The 12,391-nt window shown below is 44.4% G+C and overlaps 1 protein-coding gene across 1 annotated transcript; it reads left to right on the plus strand.

Annotated features, from left to right (window-relative positions):
- The first annotated feature begins 9,422 nt into the window (after positions 1-9,422).
- On the plus strand, positions 9,423-12,380 carry LOC127770602 (uncharacterized). The gene is made up of 10 exons (XM_052296378.1): positions 9,423-9,823; positions 9,927-9,965; positions 10,315-10,435; positions 10,533-10,594; positions 10,808-10,875; positions 10,994-11,043; positions 11,231-11,300; positions 11,473-11,593; positions 11,713-11,829; positions 12,058-12,380. The coding sequence occupies exons 1-10, from the start codon at positions 9,557-9,559 to the stop codon at positions 12,151-12,153; spliced, it is 1,011 nt and encodes a 336-aa protein (XP_052152338.1). The 5' UTR covers positions 9,423-9,556; the 3' UTR covers positions 12,154-12,380.
- The last annotated feature ends 11 nt before the right edge of the window (positions 12,381-12,391 follow it).

Below are 12,391 nucleotides of genomic sequence, written 5' to 3' on the forward strand. Positions count from 1 at the left end.
AGCATTTGATCGATCAGATCTCCCTAAAATTCTCAAGCACACGCGGTTGGAGAGGCTTATACTTTCTAGCATTGACCACATTTATTTAGATGTTAATAAATCTAGATATATGTATGTGATTAGATTCATTAACATGTATATGTATGTGAAAGTCTTACATTCTGAATCGGAGGGAGTAATAGCTACGACCTCGCTTAGCCAGCCAGCAAGGCTGATGGGAATTAATTTCAGCCAGAATGCATGGCGTCCCCGAGTCCGAATCGGGGAAGGGTGCATGCACCCGTGTGGGACCATCAGGGCCACGTGTCCGATCCTGCTCGTACGGAAGATCCCGTTGGTGGCCGTACCTCCAATCATGCATGGTACGGTGATGGATTGAGCTCATCATCGATAGTCGAAATATCTGTATCTAAATTAATCTAATTAACCTGAACGGCAATGTGCAGCTACTAGCTATGCATTGCATGTGACCAACAGTATGTGTATGTGGAAGATGTCAGGGGCGATGAATACGTACAACAATATATAAAGGGGGACTATCCAGTGAAAACCATCAAATAAGTGAAAATCCGTGAAAATCGTATCTAAAAGTTTTATAAATTCATGAAAAAATTACTAGAGATAGGTATAGGCATGAAATACATTCATACCAAATCTCATGTTCAAACTCAACTTCATTTGAGAGAAACAAAAAAGACAAATTTGAGCTGAATAGTAGCATAACACTATTCACCCGAAATTTGTCTTTTTTTTCTCTCAAATGAAGTAGAGTTTGAACATGAGATTTAGTATGAATGTATTTCATGTCTATACCTATCTCTAGTAATTTTTTCATGAATTTACAAAACTTTTAGATGTGGTTTTTACGGTTTTTTATTTATTTGATGTTTTTCACCGGATATGTCCCCGGATAATCCATCGATCGATCTATCGATCCCCATGCTCGCTAACAGTAGCTGTAGCTAGCTATAGCTTGTCCTGAGTTAATTGGCATTACATGTGCACGGCCACGAATGATGAGGTAATCATTTGTGTGGGTAGGAACAGTATAGGCTGGGACCTAAGATATATACTCCCTCCGTCTAAATATTTGACGCTGTTAACTTTTTTAGACATGTTTTGACCGTTCGTCTTATTTACAAACTTTTATAAAATATGTAAAACTATATGTATATATAAAAGTATATTTAACAACGAATTAAATGATAGAAAGAGAATTAATAATTACTTAATTTTTTTAATAATATAAACAGTTAAACACTAAAAAAATCAACGGTGTTAAATATTTTGGGATGGATGGAGTAGTTAGCTGCGTGCTGCAGCAATATTGCAGAAAGTTGGTGGAGATATCTCGAGGGGGAGCTAGCTAGACCTCCCTGCGAACCTCCTGCGCCTTACGCACCAACCGTACCCAGCCGCTTGATCGATAGTGGGTCAAGCTATGATTTGATCGAAACGATCTTGATCCCCACAGCCACACGCACGTACGTACAAGGACGGTGCCAATAGGTTTGTCGAGCCAGAACGACTATTTTTTCTATAAATAATAAAAACTTTATTAAGCACAACCAATTACAATTGTAGAAGGCCGGTGAACTTCTCAAACAGGGGACCGTGAGGCCTCCTTTTTAGTTCGGCTGGGGGCAGCAGGTGAGAATCGAGAACTCGGTGGAAGGTGTGATGTAGAGGGGGTCGGGCCCCTTAAAAGAAATGAGACAAAAGGGGTTTATACAGGTTCGGGCCGCAGAGAAGCGTAACACCCTACTCCTACGCTTCGTTGATTGAGTATGGAATACCGGCTCTTCAATCTCTGAGACCCAAGCGTAAGTTAGCCAAAGAACCGACCTCCCTCTCACTAAGCCTGGGCCACCTTTTATATCTCAAGAGGCTGCCACATGGGCCCAGAGGTCTATCTAGGGATAAAGGAAAATATTCTTTATATTAAATGCATGTATTTTGCCTTAACTTGGAAGCCACACGCACGAGCGCTACAGCATGGGGCCCATCAAATCGAACCGGCTGACATGGGGGACACCCGTGTCATTCACCATTTAATGGGTGAAGACTTCTGAGTTCCCATTTGCACCGGAAAAAGGGAACCCTGCTTGACCAGAGCGGACCAACCGACTCCGTCCGGGATGAGAGACTAAAAGACTCATCGTCACGACGTGATGGGGCATGGCAGACTGCACGCCGCCTGACGCATGATCAGTGCGCAGGCGCACTACCTCGGTCCCATCAGTCATTTGACCGGATAGACGCGCAGCATGTCACATTAAATACGGCGTGGTGCGCCCACTCAGGCCGCCTTAAATGCGGTTAGGTGGGCATTGGGGCCGCCCACCTAACCCCGCACACGTGGCGTCCTACGGAGGGGGTCGAGGCAGCCCGACCCCCAGGCATTCTGGAGGCGGCCACTGCCCCACCTCGGGCCCGACCCCCTTCGGGGGAGTGCCACGTGGGTACTGGGGGCAGCTTCCTCCCTCTAGTCTTGATACCCTCAGACCCATAACACCGACAACAAATATTTTGATAACACTTCCGGTTGATGCTTCATGGAAGTGCACACAGTCTGTACACACCCACTAAAAAAAGGAATACAAAAGCAAAAATTGATCAACGGCCACCTATCCGAGGACTAAATCGCCATCCATGTATTAGGGTAAAATACTCTATGATCATTTGCTCCAAAAGTGGATAAGCCACAGAAATAAACTCTTATAAACTGGGCGTCTGGAGGATAGATCAAGACTGAAGCTAGTGTATGATAAAAAAAAACTTGTAAAGGGGGGAAGAAACATATTTCCTTTCAAAAATCACATCGTTCCTATAAAACCAAATAAACCAATAAGTAGCTGCCAGTCTGCCACCCCAAGTAAAAAAACAAGTCTATACTCCTTAGTTTGAAAAGTCCATTGTCCAAACACATATGTGAGACATTCCTCGACGAACAAATGTTCGGTGCAAACTGGATAGATTAGAGACCAAACAAATCGAGCTAACCGACAGTCTGATCACTGAATTAGAGCCCGAACGACTAATAGCTCTGTTTTAACGGTCGGTTAGTCATTTTTTTGCAGACATCAACGACGGTCGGAAGTGGAGATATGCAACAACAGCTCGAGCGGCCGCCCGACCAAGTACGTACGTACATTAGGTGGTTCCGCTTCTGCTCACAAGACTTCTCAGTTCAGTTGATTAAACGAGAGCGGGGTTAACGGAACGAATTAAGTGACCCCGTTGCCAGTGAGCTCGATCGATCTTATGTACACCGACGACACACACGGCCATCGATCGAACGAGAGATGAGCCGTACGTCGACCGACCAAATTAAACGATTCGTGCGTGCGATCGCTCGCTCTCGCTCGCGCCGGCGCCGCCTGTAGATATGCATGTCGGCCGAACGAGAGCCACAAAACGGGCAACCAACCGCGGTGCTAAGCTTTTGCTTGTGGCCGGAGCACGGGCCGCGTCACGCGCCCATACCGACCGATCGGATTTGACCCAGGGGGAATTTAACTGGTCGATCTATCGATCGATCTCGGTCGTACTACTTGCCGTCAAATCGTCACGTCACACGTGCATCCATCTATCCATCCATCAAGCCAGCTCCCACGTACGGCCACCTGATGGAGTAGAGAAATTTGCATATGTACCACGGTTAAAAACCGGCTACGCTACAATACCATCGCTCAAATGGGATTCGCCCAAACGCCATTCTCAAGATGTGGGCGTCCGCTACAATGCTATTTTCACCATTTGTTGCAATTCCAAACCATTTTTCACCGAAATAATATTTTTGCGGGCCGTTTTACCCCATAGGAACAAATCACATTTCCATCTCCATGCCGTGAGCACAGATCGATATCTGTGACCACGCATTTTCTATCCACCGCGAGAGGAGAGATGGCGACAACGTCGGCGCCGTCCGCCGGAAAACCCGCCGCCGCCTCCACAAGCTAGGTCGCGGCGCCAGCTCCTCTCTCCCCAGCCAAGCCGCTCCTCCTCCCAGAGCCGCTTCCCCTGGCAGCGCAACTACCCTAACCCATCGGCGTCGGCTCCATCCTGGTCCTCGTCGGTGCCGTCTCTGTCCTAGTCCTCGTCGGCGTCGTCTCCATCCCGCTAGCACGCCACCTCCCCCATCATCCGTGTTGCTTCCATCCCCCTCCTCGCCGAACCTCGCTGCCTCCCCCACGCTAGCAGCCGGCGCACAAACTCTAGCTATGGCGAGGTGGGGGAACGCAGGGACGAGGTGGGACACGGCGCGCCCGGTGCGTCCTAAGGTTTGGGCGCCGACGAGGTGGGGAAGGCGGCGGCGCGGATGGCAGGGGAGGAGGCCGCGTCGTCGCGCTGAGAGGAGAGCAGCCGTCTGGGCAGCGGCGGCGGCATCCCTCATGTGTGGTTTGGTTCAACCAGTTCCCAGGGGCAAAACGGTCCGCGGAAATATTATTTTGGTGGAAAATGGTTTGGAATTGCAACAAATGGTGAAAATGGCATTGTAGCGAACGCCCACATCTTAAGAATGGTGTTTGGGCGAATCCCATTTGAACAATGGTATTGTAGCGAAGTCGGTTTTTAACCGTGGTACATATGCAAATTTCTCGATGGAGTACTCCGTTACCGCACATATACGCTCTCGTACACCTGAGAAGGCGTCGTGCAAGCGTGAAAAAACCTCGCACGCAGGAGGAAGCATCGTCTCTCTCGTATGGAGGATTTTAGAGGGCGATGGGAATGGTCTCATCTTTTCGCTTATGCTGATGCTTATCAGTTAAAATTTGAATTTTCAATCTTAAATTTAGAGCTGATTTTGATGTTTTCTCGTCGAAGTTTATTATTCAGCAGTTACTTTAAGATCGCTAAGAACACATATATAAAAGTTTTATTCGCAAGATACTTTTCATTTGTAAATATATTGTTTCTCTTATTCCGCGAATAAGGGATCGGAGGGGATTCGTTACGTAGACGTACAAGACGGGGCCCCTCTCCGTGCAATTCAATCAGGGATAGATCAGGGATAGAGCTGCTCCTAGCTAGTAGTAGTACGTACTCCAGATGAGCTGTTGGATCAATCGCTATCGTCGCCGCACGACGTGACGCCCGATCCATCGTCCGCCCCGACGGCCGGCCGGTCAAGGAAAGGAACCCGTACTGTACGTGTGGTCCGCTTGACTTCGCCGGTTGATCAATTTCGCCTCGCTCTCGCAACGTGTGTGGTTACGCACTAGCTCATGCGCGTGTGTTTTCCGTCGATCAGCCGCGCGCGCGCGCGGTTGATGACAGTAGCCAGTATGGCGCATTGGCGCCGAGCTGTGTTTGCAAACATTGTCAAGCACCGCGCGCCCTATCATGGCTGAGTTCTTTTTCTAACTTTCCCAACTCATATCCCTTATTTTACACGCACACGTTTTTCAAACTACTAAACGGTGTATTATTTTTAAAAAGAAAGTTCTATATAAAAGTTGCTTTAAAAAATCGTATCAGCCCATTTTTAAAAAGATTAGTAAATACTTAGGGAGTGTTTGAGAGGAGAGGAAAATAGAAGATTGAAAAGATACGCAAAATAAAGTGAGCCATTAACGCATGATTAATTAAGTATTAACTATTTTAAATTTTAAAAATAGATTAATATGATTTTTAACGCAACTTTCTGTAAAATTCTTTTTTTAAAAAACGCATCGTTTAGTAGTTTAGTAAGCGTGCGCGCGGAAAACGAAGTACTTTCTATCTTAATCTCATATGAACGAACGCAAAATCATAAGAAAATATGCCGCTCCATTTTACGTGCGAAGGAAATCACTTCCAAGGAAACGAACACAGTCTATACCCAGCCCATGGCCCAATCCAGATCCTCTGGGGTACTGCACTGTTGACGTATGGGCCTGATGATCTATATGTCAGTGCGCAATGCAGTTCCGCAGAGGACCCTCCCTCCCACGGCCATATACATGCGGCGCAGCAGGTGGACAGCGACGACACCGCGCAACACCGATCGATCGCGCGAGTGATCAGCTAAGCTAGCAGCGCGCGGCGCCGGTTTACAAACAGGGCGCAGTACGTACCACACAGGTCCCGCTTAATATTGTGTACATGCATGTGCATGTGACCGAGAGCTAGCTAGCAACCGGGCGGGTGCATGCACGCGCGAGCAACAACAAGCAGAAAATGGTTCTTCCAATCCATCCCATCCATCACACGGCGCCATCACCCATATGGCAGCTGGCGATCGAGCGCCTTTTACTGCTGTGCCTCTGTTTTGCCGACAGTCGCCATCAGTCCGATCGTCGGTCTCGGTCTCCTCGGCGTACGCAGGCCCGCCGGGAGATCGACGACCATCTATAGTAACCGTGACTCAGATAAATCGAGTTAATAGTAATAAAGAGTAAAATGTCCATTATCTAGAAAAAAATAAGGAGTAAAATATACAGCTGGTACTTAAAGTTTTATGGTGATGTCACATAGATCCCTGATCTTGGTATGTAATCTTGGTTTAATGTCTCACATTAGTTTCAAATCATTTTTCTAAATTGCTAGAAAACTTTCGCAAGTTTTTTATCCCCAAACTTTTAGATTTGAGACCATTGGATCGCTTCGAAACTTGTGCATGAAGGAAAAAAATGCCAGAAAGAAATTTTCACTAGGTTACGTTTAAGATCCCAATACTAACTAACCGAACCAGAGCGAGGATAGGCTCATTACGTTAAAAAAATGGAAGTTAAAAAATGGGAAGTAGCCATAACAACGAAGAAGAAGAAGAAGAAGAAGAAGAAGAAGAAGAAGAAGAAGAAGAAGAAAACAGGAGCGTGAGAGCCAAATGAATTGAAAGATTCATGTGAATATAAGTTTTGTATAAGTTATATCATAGTTACAATGCAGTTATAGTACAGTCACAATGTAATTACACTTCAGCTGTACTATAGTTACATTTGATATGACAATTTTTTAGATACTCCCATCATTTTTTATCGTGTATGATTGTTGACGTGACACTTTAAGCTGGCACACATTTCACTCTCAACCTCTTTGGCAACACATTGTAGAAGAAAATATATTTACCCTTTCATGCTACAGTGCATCTCCAAATCCCCCAGATACCAGACTTCCCGCTCCATTGCAAGCCTTATTAGTCGTTGCTCCGATTATATTGCCCATTTTGCTGCCATTAAATCCCCGTCTAGCTCAGCCTCCCCGCGTCCCTTGCTCGCATTGTCGAATGTGACATGGGAACCTCCTTGCCAATGTTGTGGGTTTATGGACGCTCACCAACACTGTTTGTTGGACCGACGACGTATCAGCCCGATGGCTCCTTAGATAGTGGAGCTGCATGGGACAACAACGAAGGTTCTTTAACTTCTTGGTGTCAAAGAAGGCGTTCTGTACTCGGTAGCACTCTAGCATAGGGCATGGCAGGCACTAAATCCATGGTATTTGGGGCTACATAGTAGTAGAAAGGGAGTAAATGCATTTTTCTTTTTGCCGTGGCGTGCTATGGAGGGCGCCGAATAAAAAATGTGTGTAAACATAAAGCATTACATCGATGATTGTATACGGTCAAAGGAGGTTTGGATATGTTGTGATATATTGAAAGACAATTATAAATCCAAATGTGCATTTTACAATATCGGGAATCTAAGTGACACACAATTGTAGAACTATCAAGAATCTATCTTATATATTCCACTCTTAATAATTAATTTACATACAAAAATCGTGGTCGCACCGCGAGTGACAGCTAGCTTAGAGATCGATCGATCGAAACCGTGTGTGTATGTGTTTACACGCCGCGTACAGAGAACTGGCAGGGCGCGCTGTGAACTGAATGCGATTGATGCGCACGTACCCTTGTCGATGATTAGATGGTCCCATGCTCCATGACAACAATATAATCTGTATATGTGCATGACAGCATGGATGGATAATAATGCAGCTAGGATTGATGCGGCTGTTCATCCGACGGATTTGAAAGAACTAGCTAGCTCAGCCGGCCGGGGATCTCGACCGATTGACGAAGGAATAAGCTACCAAATTACTAGCTCCATCCATAAAAAAATATAGTACAACGATTCTTGACATACTCTGTATCCAAACTCATTGTACTAGAATGTGTTTCATCTTAATATGAGGTTGGGTTTTAGGGATGGAGGGAGTACGTACTACAGCAAGCCTACGGTCTTTCGATGGATGTGTCAGTTTGGTACTTCATCCATCCAAAAAAAACCAACCCAGAACTTGGATTAGACATAATCTAATACAATGAATTTGGACAGGCAGCCTGTTCAGATTTGTTGTACTAGATTATGTCACATCCAAGTTCTAGGTTAGCTTTTTCTTTTTTTTTTTAGAACAGAGGGATTTAATTTAATTTGGCTGGAGATGCAATGCATGTCCTTTTTAGATGGAGTTCGTCTATATGACCGTATCCAATGAACTTACTACATCAGCCTTAATTGGGAGCGGGTCGATCGACAGCAAAGCCGGAATTGAATCCCGGTACAGTGTGACACGAAGTTTTTCATTAATGCAGTTAAGATTCACCCAGCCCCAGTACCATTAGAAAAATAGGGTCTATAAAACCGTGTGATCAACTGAGCATCGAAAACTGATTAAACCAATATACTAGTTTTATATCTCTCACTTAAGATATATCACCATAAATCGTACATCCTAATATTATAAAACTACATACTATAATACTAAGATGTATCACATCCCGATCAACTATATTTTATAGAATGACAATGAGACCGCATCACATGAATTTTTCAATCCTTAGATTAAGATCCAAGGCACACTAATAGATAACCTCGATTATCGGCCGCTCGGTTGGACTAGACCCACGAGGATCATATCAACTACTCCCTCCGTTTTATAACCGTTTTAAAATATAAGAACGTAGAACTGGATGAGACATTTCCTATTCAGTTGGTAGTACCAGAAAATATCTCTAGATTAGTTTATAGTACTAGGAAATACTCCCTCCATTCCAAAATATAAGGCACAACCACTCTTAACACAAAGACCAAGAAATAGTTATTATTATCTTGTAGGTTGAATCATCCTAATAAATATAATGCATGCATCTAATAGAGTTAGAGAATGTGAGAGTGAAGGATTTAAAAAGTAGTAATTTAATGAAGAATATGTCATAGTTAATGGCCTATATGCATAAATGTCTTATATTATGAAACATCTAAGAAAAATGGTTGTGACTTATATTATGGAATGGAGGGAGTATATCTCATCTACATATATTTTGGGACGGATGGAGTACTAGTCGTGTAATCGTGAGACCACCGCCTGGGCCCGACCGAAGCAGCCCATTTCGCAGCCGCCGGCCCACGCAGCGCATCACCCCCCACCAAGGCCGGTTTTGCATTTCTTTTCCTCGGCCCGATCCACGCCACGCTGTCCACTTCCAACAACGAAGCCGCGCCCGTCCGCTTCCCCTTCTCTTCCCCGCCAGCGAGCGACGGACGACGCGACGCCCCACCACCACCACACGCCGGCGACGCCTCCTCCTCCTCCTCCTCCTCCTCCGGCCAGCTCCCGCCGCACCATGCTGCCCCTCGCGCGCCCCGTCCACCACCACCACCACCCACGCCTCTGCCCTACAGCTCCGTGGCGCTCCCCTCCTCCTGCCCGAGGAGCACGCCTCCGCAGCCGCGCCCGGGGACCACAAACCCTCGCCGCGCGGGCGCGCCCTCCGAGAGCGGAGGCGGGAGAAGCCGAAACTGCTGCGGGCGGAACGGGCGCCACCACCACCACCGGCGGCGGCGGCGGCAGCGTCTTGTCCTTCCTGTGCCCGCTCCTCAAGCTCCTCGGGGTAATTGATTTGCTGCCGATTTTGCTGCCAGTTCGCCGAATTTTATGGGCTTGTTTGCTCACACAGTGCGCGTTCTTTTTTTTCTCTGTGAATGTTCACGCAGGGAGGTGACCCTTCACAGGAGCGGAATGACATCGTGGAGGTAATCTCTGGCTTTTGGCTCGTAAAATTAACCCTTTTGAGATGAAAAATCTTAAGAGAACTTGAATTTCAGTGTAGAATTTAGTGAAAAAATTGATGTTCGATCGATTGGATATCCCATGAAGCAAATTCATGTGGGCAAAAGGAATCTTTTGTTGTTTGTAACTCATTGCTGCTGATGCTGTAATCTGTAATGTGAGCAAAATCTCATCCTGATACTAAAATAATTTATTGGTCTTAACTGCAAATGGCAAGCTAAAGAGATTAAGTATAAATGCAAGCATTTCTATTCAGGTACCAGTTGCTAGGCCATTGATGAATGGCTATTAATTGATACATTTTTTTGCCAGGTCGCTACATCTTCACTCTCAAGTTTAGCTAGACTACCATGGGGCTCAAGTGTATCTACTAGCAGCGAGAATAATGTTAACCCAACAACAAGTGCGCAGACTCTGCAATTGTACGAGTTTGGTAAACAATATTAGTACTTTGGTTCTGATTCGTCAGCATCAAAACTTAGTTATTTTCAGAATGTTCTGAACGATTCCTTCGTTTTTCTTCCCAATAGAGGCATGCCCCTTCTGTAGGAGAGTTCGGGAGGCCATGACTGAGCTTGACCTTTCTGCAGAGGTATCTTACTTCTTACAATGCTTTTCCAAATTCTCTCCAATTCTGAGATTATACATTGATGATTAAGAATATGATGCAATCAACATAGCTTTGCTCAATATCGTTTTCTTATAGACTTTCAATGTAGCTGTGAAGCAATGTATGTCGAGGAAATACATATGAACATATTTTGATTAGTTAATAACTTCCTCTCCAAATATGAATAAAATACAGGTATATCCTTGCCCAAAAGGATCGCTAAGACATAGAGATGTGGTCAAGAAAATTGGAGGGAAGGAGCAGTATGTGTTTGTCAACTATGCATTTATACTAATTACAGCTGCAGTAATGCTTCAGCTGAACAGAATGCAAAGACCTGGACCTAAAGTGTCACTGAACTGGTGTCATTCTGATACACAGGTTTCCACTTCTTGTTGATGCAAGTAATGGTGTCACCATGTATGAAAGTGGTAACATCCAATTAAACCTTTCTTTTAATATTTCTGTAAGCTTCTACCGTGGAGTTTTTTGTACTCTTTTGTTCTTGGCATAAAAACATCATATCCCTTAACTATGTTTAAGATGAGTAGTTTTCCTATTTGGATAGCTAATAAACTACAAAATTAATATGGATACTAATGAGTCTTGAATGTGCAGGAGATATTGTAAAATACCTGTTCAGACAGTATGGAGAAGGAAATAGTCCTTCATTTGGACTCCTTGAGAGGTCTCTTTTGCATGTTTTAATCAGCTATATCTATTGTACCTCTTGAAGGTTTTAGAGATAATATACTTTTCTATGATTTAGATCCAAAATACTTTAGAAGAAACTACTGCGATGCTAGACAAGTTTCCTTTTATCTTTGGCTGTTCTCAGGGCATCTCCATATTTTTTGCAGTACAATTCTCACAGGATGGGTGCCTACTCTTCTTCGAGCTGGAAGAGGAATGACATTGTGGAACAAAGCTGGTGTGGTACCTGAAGATAAGCTAGAGCTCTTCTCGTTTGAGAATAATACTGTAAGAACATTGCCTATATTTTCTATCATTTTCTAGAAGTTTGATCTATTTATTTCTCATATGTGGTAGTTTGTAGAAGTTGGCTCTATTTTATTTCTCATATGTGGTTGGTGATTCAGTATGCAAGGATTGTCCGTGAGGCTCTCTGTGAATTGGAGGTTCCTTATATCCTCCAGAATGTTGGAGAGGGGTCCTCAAAGATGGATTTGCTTCAAAAGATATCAGGTTCTAAGCAGGTAATGCGGGCCATATGATGCATTTTGAAAACTAATAAGTCGGAAGGAACAGCAATAAAATTATTTGAGAAATTTGGTGATGGAGACTCTGATACCCATGTTACCTCAAAATTCATGGAATTCTAAATCCCCAGTATTTTTTGTTACGCGTGCATATTGTTTGACTTGCAGTTTTAGCATCTTACATTGAAGATAATTTTTTAATACTTATTACCCTTTGTGTTTCAGGTGCCATATCTGATTGATCCTAATACTGGGTTCCAATCGGGGGACCATAAGAAGATACTATCCTACCTATTTCAACAATACTCGACTAGTGGGTAGTTTCTTTCTGAACCTCTGATAGACGTGCGTTCTTCAGTAGCAAGCAGACATGAGAAATGTATGTATAACTCCAGTCTTCAGTGTATATTTTGCTCTGAGAAGCCAGTAGTGTTTCATGGTTCTTGCCTGGTAGATTTCCCAGTTTCCCTTTCTTAACTCGTGCCATCTTTATGTAACACTACTCTATACTCGGGTCTACATACAAAGTAGCGCAGCTTTTGGTGGCACCGACTCGCAC

This window comes from Oryza glaberrima, chromosome 4 (genome assembly GCF_000147395.1).
Source record: "Oryza glaberrima chromosome 4, OglaRS2, whole genome shotgun sequence".
In the NCBI taxonomy this organism is placed as follows: Eukaryota; Viridiplantae; Streptophyta; class Magnoliopsida; order Poales; family Poaceae; genus Oryza; species Oryza glaberrima.

Excerpts from the sequence above, each read along its gene's own strand:
- LOC127770602 (XM_052296378.1), top strand. The coding sequence starts at position 9,557 with ATGCTGCCCCTCGCGCGCCCCGTCCACCACCACCACCACCCACGCCTC. Across the intron at positions 10,595-10,807 it reads AGCTTGACCTTTCTGCAGAG|GTATATCCTTGCCCAAAAGG; the intron begins GTATCTTACTTC and ends AATAAAATACAG. Across the intron at positions 11,594-11,712 it reads TCTCGTTTGAGAATAATACT|TATGCAAGGATTGTCCGTGA; the intron begins GTAAGAACATTG and ends TTGGTGATTCAG.